General features: G+C 37.6%; 1 protein-coding gene across 1 annotated transcript in view; it reads right to left on the bottom strand.

Annotated features, from left to right (window-relative positions):
- EPHA6 (EPH receptor A6) overlaps positions 1–25896 on the bottom strand; it is a 970250-nt gene that overhangs the window by 276313 nt on the left and 668041 nt on the right. The window contains exons 8-10 of the mRNA XM_013972057.2: positions 13213–13321; positions 11253–11323; positions 4433–4558 (exon numbers count right to left, since the gene is read on the bottom strand). Of these exons, the coding sequence (XP_013827511.1) occupies positions 4433–4558; positions 11253–11323; positions 13213–13321 (306 nt within the window). The remainder of the gene's footprint in view (positions 1–4432; positions 4559–11252; positions 11324–13212; positions 13322–25896) is intronic.

The following is a 25896-nucleotide window of genomic DNA, read 5'->3' as shown; positions in this document are numbered from 1 at the left end:
TTGGGGTTCACTTTTTAATAACACAGTTAAGAAATACTTGATATACATGGCTTCCCTGGTGGTTCAGACAGTAAAGAGTCTGCCTTCAATGCGGGAGACCCCGGTTCGATCCCTGGGTCAGGAAGATCTGCTGGAGAAGGAAATCACTATCTGCTCCAGTATTCTTGCCTGGGAAATCCCATGGATGGAGGAGCCTGGCAGACTCCATGGGGTCGCAAAGAGTGGGACAGGACTGAGCAACTTCACTTTCATTTTTAATAATCATACATAGTTTCTCCCACCTAGAAACCTGCAAAGCATTCTTAACTATTTCTTTGCCAAAAAACATGCAGGTCATGGAGATTCTTCCTCAGCAATGACTTGTGAATCTAGGTATCCTTCTCACTGCTACTCTCAGTGGCTTCATGGGATCTGATATTAACATCTTTCACCTGACAATTGCCAAGATCTGATATCTCACCTCTCTTTCCCATCCTCCCCACAACACTCCCCTCTCTACAGAATCTACATTTCCCCTTCAATCACTGAATTTACTCTTCCAACGGGAATAGGGATACCTAATGCACACAGATGAGGAGGAAATGGAATCTGAGAAGAAACAAATAGGTGGGGGAAAAATAAAGATTATGAAACAACCAGAGGAAAGTATTTACAGTAAAACATTGGGCAAGTAACAAGTTGTACAATTACATTCCTGAGGTTCAGGGCAGGTCATCCCAGTATGTGCCACTCTGGCAATATGGATTATTTTGAACTGAGGATAATCAAGGCCCAACAGACTGAAGGAGATCCTTATACCATTCCTTTAACTGTCTCAGCCCACTTAGATGGAGGGCCTGGTCCAGAAGAGAGCTAACACAAAGATAACTACAAAGACTAAGGGTTAGTTGCCTAAACTTGCAGGGGAGTGGGGGCAGGGCCTAGAGATCAAATTCCTCTGTAACCCATCATCTCTGTAAGGCTTGGCAAATGTTTGCTTATTGAACATCTGCTCTTTCTATCCTCTATGGATAGTCTTCCTTCCTTTGAAACCCCAGACCCCACCCTCTTCTTCTCAGCTCAAAATGCCATACAAGCTTCAGTTGCCTGCCTGTCAGGGGGAGCCTCTCGTTATCCTCTGCGGGGTTTTTGTAGTACGCAATTAGATTTGTTTTCTCCTATTAACCCATCTTACGCCAATTTAGTTAACAGACCAGCCAAAGATCCTAGAAGGATAGAGGAAAACTTTTCCTCCCTTACAATGTCATGAATGTTAGAAAACTATTAATTCCTTAGATTGATGATGATGATGATGATGAAAGTCACTCAGTTGTGTCCAACTCTTTGCGACTCCATGTTCTATACAGTCGATGGAATTCTTCAGGCCAGAATACTGGAGTGGGTAGCCTTTCCCTTCTCTAGGGGATCTTCCCAAACCAGGGATCGAACCTAGGTTTCCCACATTGCAGGCAGATTCTTTACCAGCTGAGCCACTAGGGAAGCCCAAGAATACTGGAGTTTATCCCTTCTCCAGTGGATCTTCCTGACCCAGGAATCAAACTGGGGTCTCCTGCATTGCAGGCTTTTTCCATACTGCTGCTGTGGGAAGTGCCCACATATTCATTAGACTTTCCCAAGTAAATAGAGTTTTAGGAATGTGACTTAATGAGGTTAACCAACAGTAGAGTAGTACAGGCCAGGGGCACAAAGAAGGAAGTTATAATACAACAGCTTTTCCTCATACAACATTTTTATTTTTATGATTCTTCTGAAGATAGACAGTAAAAGATCACTTAGCCTATTGTTTGAAAGTTGAAATAGTTGAAGATGAATAAATATAAGAGATACTGATGTTAACTCTATATATCTATACTTCTTTCTTTGCCAAATAGAAAGAATCCCATTGTGACTTGTAGAGTTCAGACAGGTTAGGAAGATCATGACATTAAAAGAGTCTCTTTAATAGTTATTGCTTGCTTTGGCAGTATCTGTCATATTTTTATAGGATAAAATTATATTTTGGTTAAAACCCAAACAATAAAGAAAAACTGAATGTATCTGTTTTGCAAACTACAGAATGTCACCTGTACTAGCCATCTGGCTCTACAAGGACTGAGTCATAAGCCACTGCAGCCACTGACCTTTAATATACCCTAAAAGGATTTCAGGGTAGAGATTAGGAATGAGGCACTCTGCGCTCTGGGAAAACGGGCAGAACAAGACTTCAGAGAGTTAATTTTTTGGAGAAATTTTTTATGAACCTGGATTCTTGTATCTTCCCGAATTTAGAAAAGCACTAAAACCATTAACTAAGATAATTGTGCCTCATGACTGGCAGCTACCTTCTAGGGAGATAGGACATGTTTGTCTGGTTGTAGGTACCCCATTTGTCAAATCCCCCTTTACTTTTTCATAACAGTTTCTCAGAGCTATTGAGAGGCTGTCTTCTAGGCTACAGTTTTTAATAAGACAATGAATGAACTCAATTTACAGTTTCTAAATTTGCTTTTTTTTTCAGTTGACAGTTTACACCTCAGATACTTGATGCTTATCTCTCAACATTATGATTTCAGACATTGGTGCTTAATCTATGCACAAAAGTTTATAAGAAATAATTCTCCTGAATCCCCATGAGAATGGAATAATACCAAATAAAAGCTCATACGACTTTTTTTCAGGGGCCAGAGGAAGAAAGCCAAATATAGGGTTTAATGGAATCACTCAACCTCCTTTTTTTTCTATTTCTCTGCTGTCTTAAGGAAACGAACTCCCAAAGTAAATGGGTATAATCAGTCACTCTTTTCAATTATGCCTTTAATGCCTATCGATACACTTTATGTTGGGCAGAAGAGAATACAGAATCTGGTTCCATGCCAGGTTCTTAATCTTTCTGATAAGACAGCCTCTATGGCTATAAAGCATTAAGATTTAAGTGTATAGGACCCTTGTGTCAGCTTTCAGAGTGAGAACAGGCCTTGGAGGAGATATGACCCATGAGGCAATGGGAGTGAAATGACATAAGAAAGGGCTCTCTTCAAATATTCCTGAGTTCTCAATACAGTGCTAGCTCTCTGTGTATCTGGGCAACAGTCAGCTTCTTGGGTGTAGTCAGCCAGAACTTTGAGTTTAGAAGGGTCCTGCTGTTTGTTGAATGCTCTGTTGTCACCGTCTTGAAATTCTTAATAGTCTTTTTAACAAAGAACTCTACCTTTGTTAGGGCAAGGAAGCCTGGAGTGCTGCAGTCCATGGGGTTGTAGAGAGTCAAACACAACTGAGTAACTGAACAACAATAACTACATTTGTTGTTTGCACTGGTCCCTGCAAATTATGTAGCCAGTCCTGGTGAAGAAGAGTTTTGAAATAAAGAAAGCCTTAGCTGGAATGGGATGCTCTGCTCTCTCTAAAGGATTACACAGATACCTAGCACCTAGAGGAGACTGACATCGTCCTTCAGGATCCAGTCTTTCTCTATTCAGTAGCACATTCTGCTCCCCCTTTTAGCTGCATGCATGGCTGCCCAGTCAGAGATTATATTTCCAAACTCCCTTGCTTTTAGGTATATCCACGTGATTGTATTTGGATTATTGATTCCTGTTTGCTATTTCCAGGTTATTACCTTAAAGACAAAGCTAATTTTCCTAAAGGCAAAGTGAAAGAGCCAAAACCCCTTCCTTTTCCTTCTCAGAGATCAGAAGGTAGCTGTGCTGGTGATCAGCCCTTACCGTTCAGAGGAGGAAAACATGCTAGGGGAAGGCAAAGCAAAAAGTAGGAGGAACTCTGGTCCTTTCAAGACCTTCTGAATGACAGCTTCTCTGACAGCACGGATTATTCATCTTGTCCTTTGGACAAGGACTTGAAAGAGGAACACGTTTTTATTCTGAGGTCTCTTTGTTATATCGGCTTGGCCTCTAACCCAACTGTACAGAAGAAATTCTTCTGGACTGATTCATAATAAATTTGTATTTATCTAGAATAACGGAATAATATAGTGTTCTGAGCATTTGAATATTCTACATAGGGACAATCATTAGTTTGCATTAAAGTGATATAAAAATATATTTAACCAAATTTTATATTCAGTGAGTCTCAGAAGACTTCTGGATCTTGCAGAACCTCAAGGTCATCACTGTGAATACTAATTATAGTATATGTCTGTAGATGCTGGGGAGTAAGTACAATAACCTATGAAAAAACTCCTGAAGTTGCATTTACAAAATAAATTCCTCTAACAGGATGTTAAAAATGTTTGTGAATTTTCTCATTGTTTGGAAACTTAATTTGGGAACTTGCAATACTTTTTAAAACAATAACATCATATATACAAGATAATTTTACTTTGCATTAAATTTTTTTTCACTGACTAAACCTGCTAAGATTTAAAATATTATGTTGATAAACCAGTTACAAAACCATCAAGGAATCATAATTTCGAAAGTGTAGACTTGAAATTTACCTGCCCCAATGACTCTCTCAATGCGTATTCTTGACGGATCAATCTCCTTTGCAAATTCATGGATTGCTAGGGATGGGTCTTCATATGTATCTGGATCTATGTAAGTTTTAATTCCTGGGAAGCGTACTGCAACAGAATAAAAGACTGAATTAGTTTAAGAGTATTCTAGCAAATCACACATCCTGTGAATAGTTAAAATGAGGAGTGACATACTAAAGTTGTCATTCTTTTTTTTAAATTGAAGTATAAATGACTCACAATATTATATTAGTTTCAGGTGTATAATATAGTGATACAATATTTTTATACATTATAAAATGATCACAACAATAAGTTGAACTACCATCTGCCACCATACAAAGCTATTAAAATTGTATGAACTATTGTGCCTGTACTGTATATTACATACCCATGATTTATTTAATAACTGGAAGTTTGTATCTCTTAATCCCCCTCACTTATTTCACTCATCCCCTCATTCTCCTCCTGTCTGGCAATCACCCGTCTGTTTTCTGTATTTATGAGTTTGTTTCTGTTTTGTTATGCTAGTCCATTTGTTTTGTTTTTTAGATTTCACATATAAATGAAATCATATGGTCTTTCTGTCTGCTCTATTTTACTTCATATAATACGCTCTACATCCATTCATTTTGTCACAAGAGGCAAGATTTTATTCTTCTTTATAGCCAAGTAGTATTACATTATACATATACATCACATCTTCTTTATTCACTCACCTATGGATGGGTGAATAAAGATGACACTTAGGCTGCTTCCAAATGATAGTTATTGTAAATAATACTGCTTTGAGCTCAAGAGCACACACATTTTTCAATTTAGTGGTTTTGTTTTCTTCAGAAAAATATCCAGAATTGGAATTGCTGGATTGTATGATACTTCTATTTTTAATTTTTTGAAGAACCTCCATACTGTTTTCCATAGTGTCTGCACCAGTTCACCCTCCTGCCCAGAGTACATTAGAGTTTCCTCTTCTCTATACCTTGCCCACACTTATTCTTTGTTGTCTTTTTGATAATAAATATTCTGACACGTATGAAATGATATCTCATTGTGGGTTTGACTTTTATTTCCTTATGATTAGTGATGTTGAACATCTTTCCATGGGTCAAATACCCATCTGTATGCCTTCTTTATAAAAATGTCTATTAAGCTCCTCTGCCCATTTTTTAATCGAGTTGTTAGGCATTATTATTAATAAATTCAATTATCTTTTATAATTATTGTCTTTTATAATTTTGCGCCCCCCCCATGCCACCCATTAACTACTTGGAATCAAAATTATATTTGTATAACTGTTGATATAAAATGATCTGGTGGTTTCAAAGAGAGTGAGCTGACAAATTCCATAAGACACATTTTTATTATATTTCTATAAAAAGTTTAATTGGCTCACTTAGCCACTCAGTTCAGTTCAGTTGCTCAGTCTTGTCCGACTCTTTACAACCCCATGGACTGCAGTACGCCGGGCCTTCCCGTCCATCACTAACTCCTGGACTTCACTCAGACTCATGTCCATTGAGTTGGTGATGCCATCCAGCCATCTCATCCTCTTTTGTCCCTTTCTCCTCCTGTCTTCAATCTTTCCCAGAATCAGGGTCTTTAAAATGAGTCAGCGCTTTGCATTTGGTGGTCAAAGTATTGGAGTTTCAGCTTTAAACATCAGTCTTTCCAATGAACACCCAGGACTGATCTCCTTTAGGATGGAACGGTTGGATCTCCTTGCAGTCCAAGGGACTCTCAAGAGTCTTCTCCAACACCACAGTTCAAAAGCATCAATCTTTCAGCACTCAGCTTCCTTTATAGTCCAACTGTCACATCCATACATGACTACTGGGAAAACCATAGCCTTGACTAGATGGAGCTTTTTTGGCAAAGTAACATCTCTGCTTTTTAATATGCTGTCTAGGTTGGTCATAACTTTCCTCCAAGGAGTAAGCGTCTTTTAATTTCATGACTGCAATCACCATCTGCAGTGATTTTGGAGTACCCCCCCCAACCAAAAAAAAAAAAAAAGTCAGCCACTGTTTTCACTGTTTCCCCATCTATTTCCCATGAAGTGATGGGACCAGATGCCATGATCTTCGTTTTCTGAATGTTGAGTTTTAAGCCAACTTTTTCACTCTCCTCTTTCACTCTCATCAAGAGGCTTTTTAGTTCCTCTTCACTTTCTGCCGTAAGGGTGGGGTCATCTGCATATCTGAGGTTATTGATATTTCTCCCAGCAATCTTGATTCCAGCTTGTGCTTCTTCCAGCCCAGCGTTTCTCATGATGTACTCTGTATATAAGTTAAATAAGCAGGGTGACAATATACAGCCTTGACGTACTCCTTTTCCTATTTGGGACCAGTCCGTTATTCCATGTCCACTTCTAACTGTTGCTTCCTGACCTGCATACAGATTTCTCAAGAGGCAAGTCAGGTGGTCTGGTAGTCCCATCTCCTTCAGAATTTTCCAGTTTATTGTGATCCACAGAGTCAAAGGTTTTGGCATAGTCAATAAAGCAGAAGTAGATGTTTTTCTGGAACTCTCTTGCTTTTTCAATGATCCGAAGGTTGTTGGCAATTTGATCTCTGGTTCCTCTGCCTTTTCTAAAACCAGCTTGAACATCTGGAAGTTCACGGTTCACGTATTCCTGAGCCTGGCTTGGAGAATTTTGAGCATTACTTTACTAGCATGTAAGATGAGTACAACTGTGTGGTAGTTTGAGCATTCTTTCGTATTGCTTTTCTTTGGGATTGGAATGAAAACTGACCTTTTCCAGTCCATGCAGTGGAAGTGATAAATAAATTTAAGGGACTAGATCTGATCAACAGGGTGCTTAATGAACAATGGATGAGGTTCGTGACATTGTACAGGAGATAGGAAGCAAGACTATTCCCAAGAAAAAGAAATGCAAAATGGCTGTCTGAGGAGGCCTACAAATAGCTGTGAAAAGAAAAGAAGCCAAAAGCAAAGGAGAAAAGGAAAGATATACCCATTTGAATGCAGAGTTCCAAAGAATAGCAAGGAGAGATAAGAAAGCTTTCCTCAGTGATCGGAGCAAAAAATTAGAGGAAAACAATAGAATGTAAAAGACCAGAAATCTCTTCAAGAAGATAAGAGATACCAAGGGAACACTTCATGCGAAGATGGGCTCAATAAAGGACAGAAATGGTATGGACTTAACAGAAGCGGAAGATATTAAGAAGAGGTGGCAACAATATACAGAAGCACTGTATAAAAAAGATCTTCATGACCCAGATAATCAGGATGGTGTGATCACTCATGTAGAGCCAGACATCCTGGCATGTGAAGTCAAGTAGGCCTTAGGAAGCATCACTAGGAACAAAGCTAGTGATAGAATTCCAGTTAAGCTATTTCATATCCTAAAAGATGATGCTGTGAAAGTGCTGCACTTAGCCACTAGCATGCATATATTTTACTTTTAATGTAGCTCAAGACATGGGAGAAACAAAGCATGAACCTTCTCCCCAGTCAAACATGCCCCTTAGAGTCCCTCCTAAGGAACTGTGGTCTTAGAGAGTCCCTTGGACTGCAAGGAGATCAAACCAGTCCATCCTAAAGGAAATCAGCCCTGAACATTCTTGGAAGGACTGATGCTGAAACTGAACCTCCAGTACTTGGGTCACCTGATGCGAAGGACTGACTCACTAGAAAAGACCCTGATGCTGGGAAAGACTGAAGGCAGGAGGAGAAGGGAACAACAGAGGATGAGATAGTTGGATGGCATCACCGACTCAATGGACATGAGTTTGAGCAGGCTCCAGGGGGTGGTGATAGACAGGGAAGCCTGGTGTGCTTCAGTCCATGGGGTCACAAAGAGTCAGACATGACTGAGAGTCTGATCTAAACTATCAGTTCCTTCTGGACTTTTTTCCTCTATGTCCCTAGGTTTTCCTGAACTCATGTCCTATTCTAATGGCCTCTGCCCTTTCAGAAACTCTTAGGCAATAAAGCACAGACTGCATGGCACAGCAACAGAGAGGACCACTACACTATGGATCATAGATCTCTCCTGTGATCTGGTAGTTGCTTCTATGGCCAAATTGCACATTTTCCTGGAAAGGATCCACTTTCCATCCTGGAGGAAGGGATAAGAATCCAAGGCCCAAATCCAGCCACTGACTGAATAGGTACTCCTCTTTCTATGGTGGGGGTGAGGGTATTCATAGTCCATGGGCAGTTAGGAAGATAGATAGAGGTGGCTGGAGAACTTGGATGTCTGGTTACATATTAATTTGCAACTTCTATGTGAAGTCACAGACTCCAGTAGATATTTCTCTGCTTTGCCCACTAGTTTCTGCTTTCCACTTTAGATAGTTAGTTCCTAGAGGACAGGAGATCATTTCTTAGAGTACATCTTTACACATTTCCTTAGCTATGGTCTTATAGGCAATGATCACACAGTCAACCTTACTGAATACAGATTAGTAGGGGTTAAAAAATCAGTGCTATATTTATTGGATTGCAAGGAGATTCAACCAGTCCATCCCAAAGGAGATCAGTCCTGGGTGTTCATTGGAAGGACTGATGTGAAGCTGAAACTCCAATACTTTGGCCACCTGATGTGAAGAGCTGATTCATTTGAAAAGACCCTGACGCTGGGAAAGATTGAAGGCAGGAGGAGAAGGGGACAACAGAGAATGAAATGGTTGGATGGCATCACCGACTCGATGGACATGGGTTTGGGTGGACTCCGTGAGTTGGTGATGGACAGGGAGGCCTGGCGTGCTGCAGTTCCTGGGGTTGCAAAGAGTCAGATACAACTGAGTGACTGAACTGAACTGAACTGATATTTATTGCATATAAATTATACTCGGTTTTTTTGCTTCTTAGATTTTGAAAGTCATACAGCACCCTGAGTTAAGCATTGTCCAGGTCTTAGAAACATGTTTTTACAAGAAAAACTCAAAAGCAAACAAAAGGTGATAAAACGAGTTTAGGGAAGGTGGTTAAAAGCAGTAATTCGCTTCATCAGTTTTTCCATGTCTGTTCTTTCATTTCTTTTTGCCTCCTGACTTCTGGTACTAGAATAGCACCAATGAGAAGATCAGCACTTCCCAAAATTGTACCAGTAAAGCATATTTCTAGATAGACTTGACTGATTCTGAAATGCTATGCTTTTCTTGACTTCTCAAACTCAAGAATTTGACTTTAGATTGGAGAAAATGAGAACAGATAATTTGTACTTCTAGTTCATACTCTTAATGATATTTTTGAAACTTAGTAGGAGTTGTGATTTCAGACTGAGTACACTAAGTTCAAATCCAGTGGCTACTACTAGAAGATTAGATCCATACGGTCATGTTGATAACATTACTTTATGCACAGATAACACATGCCATTTATTAACTTATGCATAGTTTTAACAATTCAACCATTTAATAATTTAAAGTGATATGTATATCTACAGAATAAACTGATTGGTTAGTATCACTTTTTTTTTCTTATATACACAATATATGTAGTATAGCAAAAAACCCAAACTTAGTTTCAATTTTGAATATCTTGTTACTACTTATTTGTGTCTTCTTAAACATCTATTTGTTATCTTTCTTCTATCTTCCTGGCTTCCTCAGGTTATTTTCATTGCTTCTTGCTGGGACCATCTGGTTCAGTTTATACTAAGCTACCAGTTGGAAAACAGGTAAAAACTTTTTCTTCTGCAGTTCAGTAGTAAATGTCCTGCAGTGAATCTTGAGGTTATCAGTTTAAGTCACTGGACCAAGTGCCCAGATCCAGGTTTCTGCCTCTGTCTACATTATTTTCGGCTCACCCCATGACTGGTATCAGTTGTCTCAGTTCTCCCTTCCCTGCCAGGGCAGTGATCTTCAAACTCTTTGTGTGAAAAAACCACATAGGAGAGTTTGTTAAAAATGCTTATCCCTTAGCCCTACTCTGGACTTTCTGAGTCTAAACATAGGTGGGTAAGGGTGAAAACTTTGATGGCAGCTGGTCCTCAGACCCTGCTCAGAGAAGTCATGTGAATCTTAGAAAGAGCCCTAAAGCAACCCTCTAGTTTATAATTTTCTCACTTAAATCCTTTCCATTCTCTGAAGGGTAATATGGGTTGAAAAGTCCCTTATTACTTTAGCTCAATTTGAAATAGAAGATGAGTTTAAATAGTTAAACAACTTGCTTCACATGTTATCTCTATACTATGATTAATTAGAGAACATCCCTTTCTTGTCAATTCAGTGTCTCACGACAGAGAAACTGCCTTGACAAAGTAGTTTGCAATTTGGAGGTGGAGGTGGGCGTTGGGGGGGGGTGGTGGTGGTGGCAATTATAAAACCAACTATAGTGATAATTATAGCTTACTTCAGAAGAGATCCTTCAAATGAATATAACCTTGTTGTCAGCTCAAGGATTTCATACATATTCTAAGAGTTAAAGAGATGATTTTCTAGTGTTAATGAATTTTAAATTGATTTGTTGTATGTTAAATGATAGTGCCTACAAGAAGCAACAAGAATCCCTTACTATTTCTACAGCTAATGATCCACTAAATAAAACCAACTAATGTTTGGGAGCCATTGTGAGTGGTAAATAACTAGATATAATCAGTCATCTTATATTTTTAGCATATTCAGTTGTGTTTCCCAGCAAGCAGAATTAGGAAAAAGATAATATCATATAATGAGAAGCAGGTGCAATTTTCACTAGAAAACCTAGAAACCAGATGAAAAGTCTCAATGCTGAAAAGTTGGAACTGAATTTCTTTGGCTTTCTCAACTCATGGATACATGTTTAAAATGAACTCTTGAAAACCATAGAAAAAAGTCACTGAACTACTTACAATGCCCATTCTGTAAGTCCTTTCTTCTCTTCTCTTCTGACTTCATTTTGGCCTTTATGTACCATTGACACCTTTATAAGAGGTAAACAGAGTCTTATGTAGGAATTATGCTGGATAAGAACCAACATCAATTAAAATATTCCTCACTCATAGGCAAAAATTCTTATCATAAAGATAGCTTTTAAGAACATCTTTATAGAAAATACTCCATAGAAGTTTCTTTTTAATATATCAATATTAGCTCCAGAGAAAAATAAAATACTCTCAAGTAGATTGATTGATCCAAATGATGGGAGGCCTAGAAAATATTTAATAACAAGCAGTGACAATCATGTCTTTCCTTATATGGCCTCTAATAGCTATAGTTGATGAACAGCTTTAAAAGTCACAAGGGAAACATTGTTCTTGATTCAGAAACTCAGAAATTTAGACAACTGTATTCCAGTTTCAGTGGTGAACAGCGTGTTTCTTTTCTTTTTTTTTAATTGGAAGTGGTAAAAGTGTGTTCTGTTTTCTCTCTCAGAAAAATCATGTCCTGAAGAATGGAGTCAGGAACTTATCTCCTATGACTTCTTTAACATGAAAAATTCATCAACATCCATATTATCTGACAGTTCATCAAACTGCTAATTCCAAATGGTTAAACAAAATACACCTGTGGTGTACAATCCAATCTTTCAATGTGAATTTGGCTTCAGATCCTATGACAAATTGCATATTTATTCAAATATCTTAAAATTTTCATAGAATAATTTCCAGTGAATGAATGCTTCCCTAGCAAAGTGCTTAAGTCATGCTTCAGAATAAATGTTTTATCTTATGTAACTGAACTTTTTTTTTAATATAGAAAGTTAAGGAAGTTTCTGATGTCATATAAATTGGCAAACATGGAAACTGTACTAAATTATTTTCAACTTTCAATTTTTGTCATTATTAAATCTTTTTCTTTAAATGGTACTGAAATTCTGTTTCAGGAATCCCAAATAAATATAACAGTCATGCCTATCTCTCAGGTTTACTAGGCCAATCTTATTTAGTCTACAATGACTGTAAGATCTTCTTTTTAGTTTGTCATATTTATGTATCAAGGCAGTATTTTCTGATCTTTTAATGAAATACTTTTCTACGTGTATATTTAAATCATTTGCTGAAATACTCTGTGGCAATAAGGCCTTTAACTCATATTTTACAAATACATACAATATAACTTAAAATTGAACTAATTATGCTACATATTGAATAACTATAAATAAAATATAATTTGAGTGAACTTCCATAATGAATTTAGAAGCATTCTTTAAAACTGATGATAAATGTGACGCTGCTGTTTAAAAGAAGTCTGAGACACTAGTAGCTGCAAGAGTGATGATTTGTCAGAACAAACTGTGTAAAAATATAAATCTAAGGTTTAGGTGGAAGAAGCACTTTGACCAGCTGGTTGGGATTCAGATCTAGGTCTTTTGCTACATTAAATTTATTGTCATGTAAAATTCTCATCCATATTACACTTACACAGGAAAATGTTTTAACTTGATTATACAACCAAATTAATGCAATTCTAATATCACTATGTTCAGTATTCAATGGATAAAATTTTTTCTATAATATTAAGTTTAAAAAGCACTTTTATATAAATTGTTCAGTTTCTCTGTTGAACTACTTTTTTCCCAAGCAAAATCCATTTAATGATATAATTTGATTGCAGGAAAGGAAAAACTCAGAAGTCACTTATTGAACCGGATTTTATCATTCATTGTTTCAAAGTGTTTTGCTCAGGTCTTCAGCTGCTTTCAGGTTCAGGGACCTGTTGCCTCATAAAGGTGCACTTGTCAAGAGTGGAAACTGCCCTGACTTATTCTTCTCACAGGTACATTTCTTTAAGCTTAAAAGCCGTTGAACACACAGTGTATAAGAATGGCTCTCCACAAATCCTGGAAATTTTCTGGTATAATTCAGTTACCTGCCAGTGATTAAGAAGAAGAGAGTAAGAATGACAAGAAGAGTGAATCCTCCCACGGCTGCGGTGGCTATCACAAGAATCTGCCCTTGTTCCGCCGCCATGTCAGAAGCTGAAACACAGATAAGGTATTAACATTTCCCTGGGTGACCTTTCACTACCAAATATTTTACAACTTCAATATTCCTGAAAATACAATAATGAATAGGGCTTCCCTAGTAGCTCAGATGGTAAAGCTTCTGCCTGCAATGCAGGAGACCTGGGTTCGAACCCTTGGTTGGGAAGATCCTCTGGAGCAGGAAATGGCAACCCACTCCAGTACTCTTGCCTGGAAAATTCCATGGACGGAAGAGCCTGGTAGGCTACAGTGCATGGGGTCATAAAGAGTCGGACACTGAAAATTCAATAATGAATACCAAAAAATCCCACCAAATTTGCCCTTTATTTGACATGTAAGATGCAGATCCAAAATGAGGGCTGAAGATTGAAACTTAATCTACCCATAACCCTTTCCTTTTTTTACAAAAATACTAAGAAAGCAGATGGGTTCTTAGTACCCCTCATTTTAAGATTAAGTAGATTTTGCATAATTAAATAAGCAGGTGAGCTAAAGGATTTTGCTTATGTAATTGCTATTTCCTTGAACATGTTTGCCAACTATTGGGCTACACCCACAGGCTTGTAAACCCTGTAGTTGCCCGCCTGAGAGACAAAGGAAAGCCAGGAGCCAGTGAAAGAAACAACAGTTTAGTACTTAGGGAATCTTACAAGTCTGAAAGTCCTGGAGCAACACCCCATCATAGATGGCAGACAGCAGCCAGGACAGAGTAGTGGTCCTCACAATGGGGGTGGAGGTGGGGTAACCGTTTATAGGGGGAATTGGCTTCAGGTTGGCTCATCAGTCATCAGGGTAACCAGAAGCTGGGGCAAGAATGTAGGCAGTTACTGATTAAACCCTATAATTAAGAGGGTTGGATAGTCATGTGAGTAGGGTGTAAGTGAACCATGGGCTGGTTGAGCAGAAGTCATATAAGACTTAGTATTGGACCTACAGAGGTTGATACATGGTAGTAGCTCAATAAATGTTTGTTTATGTGAATGTATTAGATGATTCTGCTATAAAACAGGTTAGATTAACCCAGGATTATCCATGTCCTCACCTTTCACTTAATATGTAGAGATTTACCCTGAAGGTAGCAACAATATGTATGTAAAGTCAGTCTATCTAACACTATTTTAATCAGTAGAATCCAATTATTCTGTATTCTTGGAGATAATGCTTCCTGGGAGGCAGTGACTACTGGAAGTATAGACTTTTACATTGAATCAAGTTGAGTAGATTAAGCTTTTAAATTCGAGTCCAAGGTTAAGAATGATTGACAGCATAGAGGTGCTAGTAGACTCTATATTACTGAGCACCTATTATATGGCAGGCACTGAGACATACTGGGGATACAGTGGTAAACAATAGACCCTGTCCTCCTGGATTTATAATTCAGTGGGGAAGACAAACAACAAACAAGTAATTACAAGTCTAAGAATTGTTACAAAAGAGATACTGCAAGGTGCTCTGGAAGAGAACAAACAGCCTTTGGTGATGAATCAGCAGAGTAGGGGGTTTCCCAGGTTGGTGCTATTGGTAAAGAATCTGCCTGTCAGTGCAGGAGGTGCCAGAGATGCTGGTTGGATCCCTGAGTCTGGAATATACTCTGGAGTAGGAAATGGCAACCCACTCCAGTATTCTTGTCTGGAAAATTCCATGGACAGAGGAATCTGGTGGACTACAGTCCATGGCGTCGCAGAGTCAGACACGACTGAAGCCACACCACACTGTATCTCACTGCAGCAGAGCAGGAGTTTGGAAATGTGATATACTGGGAGAAGGAGGAGCGGAAGCAGAGGAGGAGAAGTAGGAGGAGGGGGAGGAGGGGGAAGGACGAGGAGGAAGACAAGTTGTTCCTGGGTTAGAGGTCTCAAAGACTCCATTAATGTAAACAGACACTGAGGGACTTCCCTGCTGGTCCAGTGGTTTAGAATCTGCCTTTTAAAGCAGGGGACGTACGTTAGCTACCTGGTCTGAGAACTAAAATCCCACATGCCTTGGGGCAACTAAGCCCATACACCACAACTAGAGAGAAACTTGCCTGCCGCAGCTGGAGATCCAGCATGCCACAAGGAAGGTCCTATGTGCTGACACAGCCAAAAATAAATATATTCAAAAATAAACAGATACTTAGACAAACCATAAAATCATCTACAAAATGAATGTCATAAAATTCCATAAAATACAATAAAGATACAAATTCCTCTGTGGTGAAAACTTATCTATATTTCCACTTATTCATTTTTTTTAATCCTGAGAAGATATTTCTAATTAGTTTTGTACGAGAAATGTGTATATAAACATAAGATTTACTCATGTAAGTAACACCAATGAGAGCAAACTTGTCCTTAAGAAGAAACACAATAAAATCCATGGTAAGAAATAAAATGTGTTTGTAACTAGGTGATAGGAATTGTTCCTTTGCTTAATCGAATGAGGCTGTATTTTTAGAAAAAGATAAGTATATTAAAATGACATATTTCATTCTATGGTTTGGAAAGATGCATACTTCCTTAAGAGGAAGCAATTATCTGAAAAGAGTTGTAAAACTGTTACTGAGCAAGGACTTAGCACCTACCCAATGTTTGGCATAAGTCAGGATGACATTAAGTGAGGTTTGCTGTAGTTGTTTCTATTTAAAGAGAAAAAAAGTGAAGCTATTTACTTGGTGTCCAAAAAAAAAAAAAAAAAAGAGAGAGAGATTTCATGTCTTTAGGAAAGTATGAGGGAAAAGCAATTTGGCCATTTTAAACTAAAGAATTTTCTTCTATGGAGGCATGATTTTGTCTCTCTGTAATCAAGATTATTCTAGTTTATATTTACATTTCAAAGTGAAATCTGTTTTTTGTATTCTGTGTCATTTTCTATGCAATACTTTTTAAAGTTAACCCTTTTCTGTTTGAACAACTTTTTTAAAGCTGTGGGTGACAGCACTGATATGATTTTTTTGAATAAAGCGTTTCTCAAAATTCTGCCCAGTGGAATACATTGTGGAATGTATTTGTTTCATGTTCATATGTTTTATTTATGACTCCCAATTTTAAATGAAATGTCAAAATTTCAAATGATATTATCTCATCACTTCACCAAAATAGTTTTTTAAACAAAGAGGTCTCTACAAAGTAATGGATGGAGAGCACCCAGTAAGTTAATTGTAAGCTTTGTTGATAGTCAATACAGGAAATCATTACCATTTTTTTTTCAGGGAAAAAAATAATCCCCTCTCAGTGAATATATAGCAATCAATATTGGTTTAATATTATGAAATTATATATAGATATAAAGATGTAGCAGTATACAATGGAGACCCTTCAATCTGTAAAATCACCACTAAATGGTCATGTAGATATAAGAGTGAGACAGAAGTGAAAACTGAAGAAATAGTTCTCCTAGATGAAGAGAATTTTGTGATTTTGTAAATGATGCTATTCTCTTGGTCACCTAGAATTGAAACATGAGGTCATCTCTGAGTTTGCCTTTCCCTATAACTCCTGTTCCAGAGTCAAATCATTATTATATTGATATCATCTTGTATTTATTACCATTGGTAATCTAAAACTTCAGCCTTACAGATTAGGCTAGTTCTGTAATTTTTTATTAGATTGCTTTCCCACAGTGTCTCTTCCTAATCCATCCTACATTATGTGACTAGAAAATTATACTTTAAAAAATATTTTAAAATATTCAGACTTTCCTATAGCCTAAGAGAGTAAAATCACAGTAAGTACACCACTGTTAGAAATATTCAAGTCTAAAACTTTGAACTCAGCCTTCACATAGTGCAGGCAGATCATCAGTCCTGTCATTACTACATTTTAAAATTATTTAATTCATTCCCATTCTCTCTTATCCCCACAGCTATTTTCTTAGTTCAGACACTCATCACATGCATTTGAATTCAGCTAGATGGCAACTTCAATTATGTGGAATACAGTGGAGTAGTGGCAAATGAGATAGACATAAAGAGCCTCTGAAGAAACATCTGACAGATGGTCACATACTAAGAATAGAGAGTCTACTCATAAAACAGCTTCAGTGCCTCACACTCTTACTTCAGATATGTTTACTGATTTCTGAATTCATATAGCAGTATAGCAGGTGTAAATTAAGTGTTAAGACCAGACATGAGATAACTAAAGAGAGGGAGTTGAATGGAAGTACACACTACTAGGCTGACTGAAAGAACAACTGGGAAAATTGAAAATTTGACATAAAATTCCAAAATACATACTACTCTGGAGGCAGGAGTGTAGGATCAAACAGCTCTATAAAATCCATGGAGAACAACCCAGATGTCCATCAGCAGATGAATGGATAAGAAAGCTGTGGTACATATACACAATGGAGTATTACTCAGCCATTAAAAGAATACATTTGAATCAGTTCTGATGAGATGGATGAAACTGGAGCCGATTATACAGAGTGAAGTAAGCCAGAAAGAAAAACACCAATACAGTATACTAACACATATATATGGAATTTAGAAAGATGGTAATGATAACCCTGTATGCAAGACAGCAAAAGAGACACAGATGTATAGAATGGACTTTTGGACTCTGAGGGAGAGGGAGAAGGTGGGATGATTTGGGAGAATGGCACTGAAACATGTATACTATCATGTAAGAAACGAATTGCCAGTCTATGTTCGATACAGGATACAGGATGCTTGGGGCTGGTGCACAGGGATGATCCAGAGAGATGATATGGGGTGGGAGGTGGGAGGGGGGTTCAGGATTGGGAACTCATGTACACCCGTGGCGGATTCATGTCAATGTATGGCAAAACCAATACAGTATTGAAAAGTAAAATAAAGTAAAAATAAAAATTTAAAAAAAAAATTCAAGGAGCACCAATGGACTCAGTATGTCAGAACTCAATACATTACTATGGTCAGCCAAGGTCAACTAAAACATACTGAGACATGTCTAAGATAGTTTATACAGAAGGACAGGAGTTTGTGGATGCATGATTAGAAAAAAAATTTCCCTTTAATATATTTAAAAATTATATAAAAAAATAATTTAAAGACCAAACCTGTGTTTGAAAACTTCAACTATCAAAAATGATTCATTTTCTGAAGATATCTGGGTTTTTTTGGGCCCACTTCAAATATATCATAAGCTTCTTGAGGGCAGAAACAATATCATTTGCCTTTCTGTATCATATGGAATTAGCATAGTGCCTTACAGAGTATAGAGATTAATAAATGTATGTTTTCATAAACAAGAGATAAAGAACACTTTCTAGATATTAGCCTCTGACTAAAAGAAAATTTTCATATGTGATTTGTTTGGTAATGTTAATGCCTAAAATGTTCTAGTGACACAAGAATTCCCTTATACCTTTGTATTTTGGCATTTAATATGTTCTGAAATAAATTAAAATAGTGTGAGTAAATTTCTTCATTCAAATATCCCAGCCTAGGATTTAAAGGAAGTAGCTATTTAGCAGAAGAGGTTTGGCCTGACATTGTATTAACATGTTTGTTTTATATTCATTCAACATTTGATCCCATCTACCAACTAGAAAAATATCCCTAAGATTGACTTACGAGAGAGAGAGAAGAGTAAGAGTCTCTGATCCAGTCTAGTGAGCCAGTTACTGAATTCTCTTCTCAGCTGAATGGAAACAAACCTCATGAAACATTTCTGTTGGCGTAAAGACCCTTAGCTGGGATTATACTTTTTCAGAAAATTATTTCACATACGTACTTTCCTCCACTGTTCTGTCATTTCTCCAGAAACAATGCAATTCAGTACTTCAAACTGTGGCTACATTGGGACACAAAAGATTTCAAGATTCACTCTTTTTGATGACCTTAATTTACTTGTCAGATAAAAATGCCAAATGATACAGGGATAATTGGAAAATGTGAGTTTGGTACAACTTGATGGAGAGGCAGAAGCAGAAGCAGGTAGTGCAGCATGATGAAACACTTTCTGTCTTCTCTTTTTAAAGGGATTTTTGTCTGCATTAATAAATGGTCAGCATGCCTTGCTACAGGTAGGCTTCATGTGATAAGTACCAAAGAACACTGAAAAGAGATAGAGGCATTTAAACACCTGGTACTATTGTTAACATTCTAAATGTCAAGAATTCAATTTGTAATTGTCTATATTTCATATAGTTATTGGAAGCTGTGATAGGTCTTTGATAACGTTTCTTTGCAATTGAAATACTCATGTTCCCAAAATATATATTTTATCATTAAAAAAACCCCCATCAAATGTCGAATAGAATTTCCTTATAAATTTCACAAATTCCCTGGATTACTGACCTGGAATGTATTATGTTAAAATACTGTTCAACAAGTATCATAATAATAATAGTTGGTATTTGCATTACGGTAGGCAGATATATACACAGGGATCGAACCCAGGTCTCCCATATTAGAGGCAGATGCTTTCATCTCTGAGCCATATATATATGGGCTTCCCAGGTGGCTTAGATGGTAAAGAATCCGCCTGCCATGCAGGAGACGTGGGTTTGATCCCTGGCTTGGGAAGATCCCCTGGAGGAGGGCATGGCAGCCCACTCCAGTATTCTTGCCTGGAGAATCCCCATGGACAGAGGAGCCTGGCGGGCTGCAGTTCACGGGTCGAAAACAGTCGACGTGACTGAGCGGTTAAGCACAGCACACAGCACAGTACAGGCATATATACGCATCTGAGGTTATAGCTTTTTAATATAAAGGTTAGTGTGATTTGAGGTAAGCAGATTTGTAATTAAATGTATAGAGATCACAAGTGTCACAAGGCTTATAAAAGATTTATTTAGAAACTTTTTTTAGAAAAAATATTTAAAGAAAAAATTCTGAGAAAAAACACACATTGATTATTTAAAAAATGTTCCATAGGATTTCTTGAGGAAATTCTCATTCACTGACTCATTATCCATTCAAAAATGACAAAAATAATTATCATTTTGAATGTGTTAGACACTATGACATAAGCATTTGGTAAACAAACAAACAGAAACAAACACTAAAGTATATTTTCCTGTTCTCATAGTAGTTTCTCTTTAGTGAAGGGGTTAGAGATGTAAACCCTAATTGTGGTATAGCAAAATTGTTGCTAAAATGGAGGTATGTATGAAGGTCATGTGATAAGAGTATGTGAGTAATAATCTTGACAGGAAGAAGTGAAAGAGGGTTTATAAAGGTGATTCTCACTGGAATGATTAAATATGCAGTCACCAAGGTGATGAATAGATATTGGGACATTCTAGTTTGAAGAAATGATATCACAAATCTGGAGACACAAAATGGCTCAACATCTTGAGGAGTTGTTTCTGTGTACTTTGGGATGTCTGAGACATAAATCAAGAGGCTGAACTGGAGGTTGGAAAGAGAGAGGCAAAGGGTGCCTCATGAAAATTTAAATTGACATCAGTTGGTGTGCTTATGTTTTTCTCAAGTTACCGTTCACACTCAGGTTCAGAAGTAGAAGTATTGGAGATATGAGTTTCATCAAAATTGCCTTACTGGAGATAAACTCTTGCAATATATGGGAAGGATCTGCCTGAAGATAAATCCAACAGAGAAGAAAGCAGAAATGAGAGAGAGAAAGTACTGAGAACATAATTGGAGAGCCTGGATTCAGCCTGAATCTCACTTTTCATTAAGCCAGTCAGGGTTTTGTTACTTGAAATTGATAGTCCTATTTAATATAATAAACCAAAGAAGGAGGACTTTGGTTGTATTTATCAACATACATATCATAATATGGGCTTTCCTGGTGGCTCAGTGGTAAAGAATCTGCCTGCCAATGCAGGAGACACAGGTTCGATCCCTGGGTCAGGAAAATCTCCCAAAGGAGGAAATGGCCACCCACTCCAGTATTCTTGCCTAAGAAATCCCATGGACAGAGGAGCCTGGTGGGCTGCAGTTCATGGGGTTGCAGAGTTGGACATGACTGAGCAACTATTTAACAACAATATCCTAATACACAGGGAAGGGAAAGTAAGTGGGTCTTTATAGTTCCAAAAAAAGTGGGTTTTTATATTTCCAAGAAAAAATTTCTCATTGCTTATTATGTTGCATGAGCTGGATATTTCCTATCTTCATTTACTTTAAAAAAAATTGATGTTGAGTACAGCCTCCTGAGTATGTTTTTCCCCACAACTAGATGGATAGGACTGGAAGGATAAGGTAAAATGGGATGGGGGAAGGTTACTTTTATAAAATAACTTTTTGTTAAACAAAGAATATAAAATTCTCTGCCTGAAGATTCCTTTTCTATTTAACAGACAGATTAGATTCAGGGGAAAAATCAGTCCTGTTTAGCATATATTTAATAGATCTTATGCACTGACTTAATAAAAATTGCATGGATGTAAATACAAACGAAAAATAAAAACAAATGAACTGACATTTCTGGCAAGTTGAGCATGACAGGATATTAAAGTCAGATTGTGGAAAAATCTGCTCAATTTAAACCCATCTAATTATAAACTCATTACCACCAAATCTGGATCTAAACAAATTCCTGTGGAAGACTTTTACTTCATTTTCTCATTAATGATAAAGCAGATTTGAGACTACAGTTGTCCCATGTATGGCTTCAGTAGAAGTATCTTATGAAAGCACAGAAACCAGCAATGTTGGGGATGTGACTGTAATTTCTCTCAGCTTTATGGGCCCAAGCACTGTGTCCTAAGCAATTTAGATCCCAGGCATCTAATAGGAACCTGCTACTTCTTATGTCAGGACTCATTTGATTATCTCCTGAAAGTGAATAAGTTGTATGGTAAGCTTTTGTTCATTGCTTGAAATTGTTTGAAGCCTGTTCTGAGTAATACTAAACCATTTACCTCAACCTTTAACCAATCACTATAACTGGTTCTGAATGATTTAAAGAGAATCAATCCTTTTTTATTTTATCTATTTTTAAAAATTATTTTTAATTGAAGGATAATTGTTTTGCAGTATTGTGTTGTTTCTGCCATACATCAACATGAATCAGCCATAGATATACACATGTCCCCTCCCTCTTGAGCCTCCCTCCCACCTCCTACCCCATCCTACCCCTCTAGGTTGTCATAGGGCACTAGTTTGAGCTCCCCGAGTCATACAGTGAATTCCCACTGGCTATCTATTTTACATCGGAGAAGGCAATGGCACCCCACTTCAGTACTCTTGCCTGGAAAATCCCATGGATGGAGGAGCCTGGTGGGCTACAGTCCCTGGGGTCGCTAGAAGTCGGACACGACTGAGTGACTTCACTTTCCCTTTTCACTTTCATGCAATGCAGAAGGAAATGGCAACCCACTCCAGTGTTCTGGCCTGGGGAATCCCGGGGACAGGGGAGCCTGTTGGGCTGCCGTCTATGGGGTCGCACAGAGTCGGACACGACTGAAGCGACTTAGCAGCAGCAGCATCTATTTTACATATAGTAGTGTTTCCATGCAACCCTATTTTAATTTTTTATTTTTTTTATTTTTTTGTTTTTTTTTAATTGAAAAATAATTTTCATTTATTTGTATCTGAGTAAAACATCTTTTTCCAAAGCTTAACATGCTGAGGTCAAATTCTTTCTGAGGAAAAAAATATATTAAACAGCTCTGCTTTTGTATGTTTATGAGTTTAAGGCCATAGTCCTACAAAACTATGGCTCTATTCAATTTTCTGAGTGTCCCTCAAGTATTATGCTTTCCCAGAGACCACAAGTGAGGTTTCCAAGTTAAATATTCTACACTGGAAGCAAGAAGGCACAGTATTACTCTACTGCCATTATTTTCAAGAAAATAACACTCTTTGCTTTGCATATTGACCTCTCACTAAATTTTTACTTCTTTGCCTAGAGAATCAAGTTAACTTAAAACTGAGGGTTAGTATGATTCTGAAAACATGACAGTAAATACCACTCTAAAAGAATGGTAAATTAGGGCTTCCCTGGTGGTCCAGTGATTAAGAATCTGCCTTGCAATGCAAGGGACATGAGTTTGATCCCTGGTCTTGGAAGATTTCACATGTTGCGGACTAACCCGATGTTCCACAACTACTGAGCAAGCACTTTAGAGCTCCTGCTCTGCAACAAGAGAGACCTCTGCAATGAACAGTTGCCATAGCCAGAGAAAGCCCGCGAGCAGCAATGGAGACCCGCTACAGCCAAAAAATTAAATAAATAAATAAAGCTTTTAAAAACGTCAAAAAATAAAAGAACGGTGAACTAAAAGGGAAAGGTTTTCTGACATAGCCATGAATAACTTCATGTAATATGAACCAGTACTGTGTTTTATTTATTCATCTTTTAAATCAGTATCTTCACAATTTGATATTGATTGTAGACAAACTGCATATATGCCATCTTGGTAGACATCTGTAGAATAATACATCTGTTTCAATATGTTGATGCCCTGGGTTTCATTTTCAAAAACTAGAATTGATTTCTGGATATAAATAACTCTGCTAATTTACTACTGGCATAAACAATTATATAATCATCAACTTTATCAAAACTAAAATAATTTTCTTTGGTAGACAAAAGGTAATTGACCAAAAGTCTGCAGACTAGATTACTTATTCTATTTTGTACAACATACTTTTCCCATGGCTTATCCTAGAAAGCGTGCACAACTATGCAACTCAATATATATGGGAGTCGTTCTCAGGCTTCTTTTTGATGACTTGGAACACCTGCTTTGATGACTTGGAACACCTGTTTTCCAGGCCAGAATCATCTTCTTTCCACAGTACCCTGTGGTGTGAAACTCTAGGCTTTCAGTCTACAGAATGTTTAACTCTGGGAGCACATCCAAATCTGCTTCCTAAGGACAGTCTTTGCTTTGCCTGCAGCCCATTTCAGTGCAAATGTGGGGAGATTTTATTTTCACATGAGCAAAAATATTGGTTGGATATCTTGGCCTTAATAGTGGAAAGATTTCTGCATCTTCTTCATCTTATTTTTAAAGCACCTGCATCATCCCTCAATACGAATAGAGAACCTAAGTATTCATTAAAGACTAGCCTTAAAATTTTAGTAGGGGTTCCCTTGTTGCTCAGCTGGTAAAGAATCTGCCTGCAATGTGGGAGACCTGGGTTCGATCCCTGGGTTGGGAAGATCCCCTGGAGAAGGAAAAGACTGTCACTCCAGTATTCTGTCCTGGAGAATTCCATGGACTGTATAGTCCACGGGGTCGCAAAGAATGGGACATGACTGAGTGACTTTCACACTTTTTTTTTTTAATTTTTATTTTTGCTTTATTTTACTTTACAATATTGTATTGGTTTTGCCATACATTGACATGAATCCACCATGGATGTACATGCGATCCCAAACATGAACCCCCCTCCCACCTCCCTTCCCACAACATCCCTCTGGGTCATCCCCGTGCACCAGCCCCAAGCATGCACACTTTTCAAGCATCTCTTAGGATATCTCCTCAGTCCTGTCTCTGAAAACTGCCTCCACCCCAGGGTAGGGTCTTAGAAGACTGTTCTCTCTGGCTCAGGCTCCCAGGCATGAATTGGATTAGGGATGGAGATCTGATTCAAACTGGGTTACTCATGACCTCTCTTCCAGGAATTTGGGATAGGATTCACGGTACTTGCCAATTTTAATCCATGATTGATATGAAAGGGAAATGTGAATTTGCAAGCCATGGGGCAGATAGATATCCTTTCCTAAATGAACACAGACAGGTAAAACTAGTCTTTAGAGAGAGAAAGAGATGCGTGGCTGTGTAGACCAATGGAAAGACTGACTGCCTTTCATTTCAAGAGTTTTCTGATTTCTTGTTTCAGCCTTTTTTGAAGCCTAGGTTTACTCCCCACATTTCCACTCTAGTCCTACCTGGCGTATTCTTGTATCTCTTTTTTGTTAACTTAGCTCGGACACAACTGAACGACTGAACTGACTGACTAAGTGATACCAATGGAAAAGCCATCTTCAAGCAGTGGTGCTTTACCTCGGTCAGGCCTGCTTTTATTAAAAGTTGTAATCAGAAAACATCACATGAAAAAACTTCTGCATTTGGTGAAAAAAACTCTGCTTGAGGCCACTAATCTCAATTCCCTCCTTATGTATTTCCTACAGCATTTGGGCTTAATATTAAGAGTCTGACCACTTCTTTAGTCTCTGCTGCTGCCAGAAGTCTCAGAAGTAGAGATGGCACACACATACGCTGCTAGTAATAACTGTCAAGACAAGACTTGTTCCTTCTTGTTTTTATGGAACTAATCTTTTACTTCTAGTACAACTTTACGAAACATTTTTTTACATGTGTTTTAAACTGCCTTGAATAATTTTTAGGGGGGAGAGAAATGCAAGTGAAAAAACCAACAATCCTCTGTTTAGTTAATCAAAGTTTCTAAGAAAGCATTCTTATAAAAATTAAGGGCAATTTAGATACTTTAGTATATATGCGGGAAAAGTCATGCTACTTACAGCTGCAAGCATTCAGCTTTATTCCTAAAACATGAAATGTAACTTTAACTGTAATTCTCTCTTAAGTCTAATGAATAATATTAATGATTTTACATCAGTTATTTATATGTCTGGGTGCGTTCTGTTAAACAATATTTTAAGTAATTCTAGATAATTAGCAAAAAGTGTAACAGAGGTCACTTCTATTCTCCTTTAAAA

This window comes from Capra hircus, chromosome 1, assembly GCF_001704415.2.
Source record: "Capra hircus breed San Clemente chromosome 1, ASM170441v1, whole genome shotgun sequence".
Taxonomy (NCBI): Eukaryota; Metazoa; Chordata; class Mammalia; order Artiodactyla; family Bovidae; genus Capra; species Capra hircus.
The sequence above is the reverse complement of the archived record's forward strand: the minus strand, read 5'-3'. Positions and strand labels throughout refer to the sequence as shown.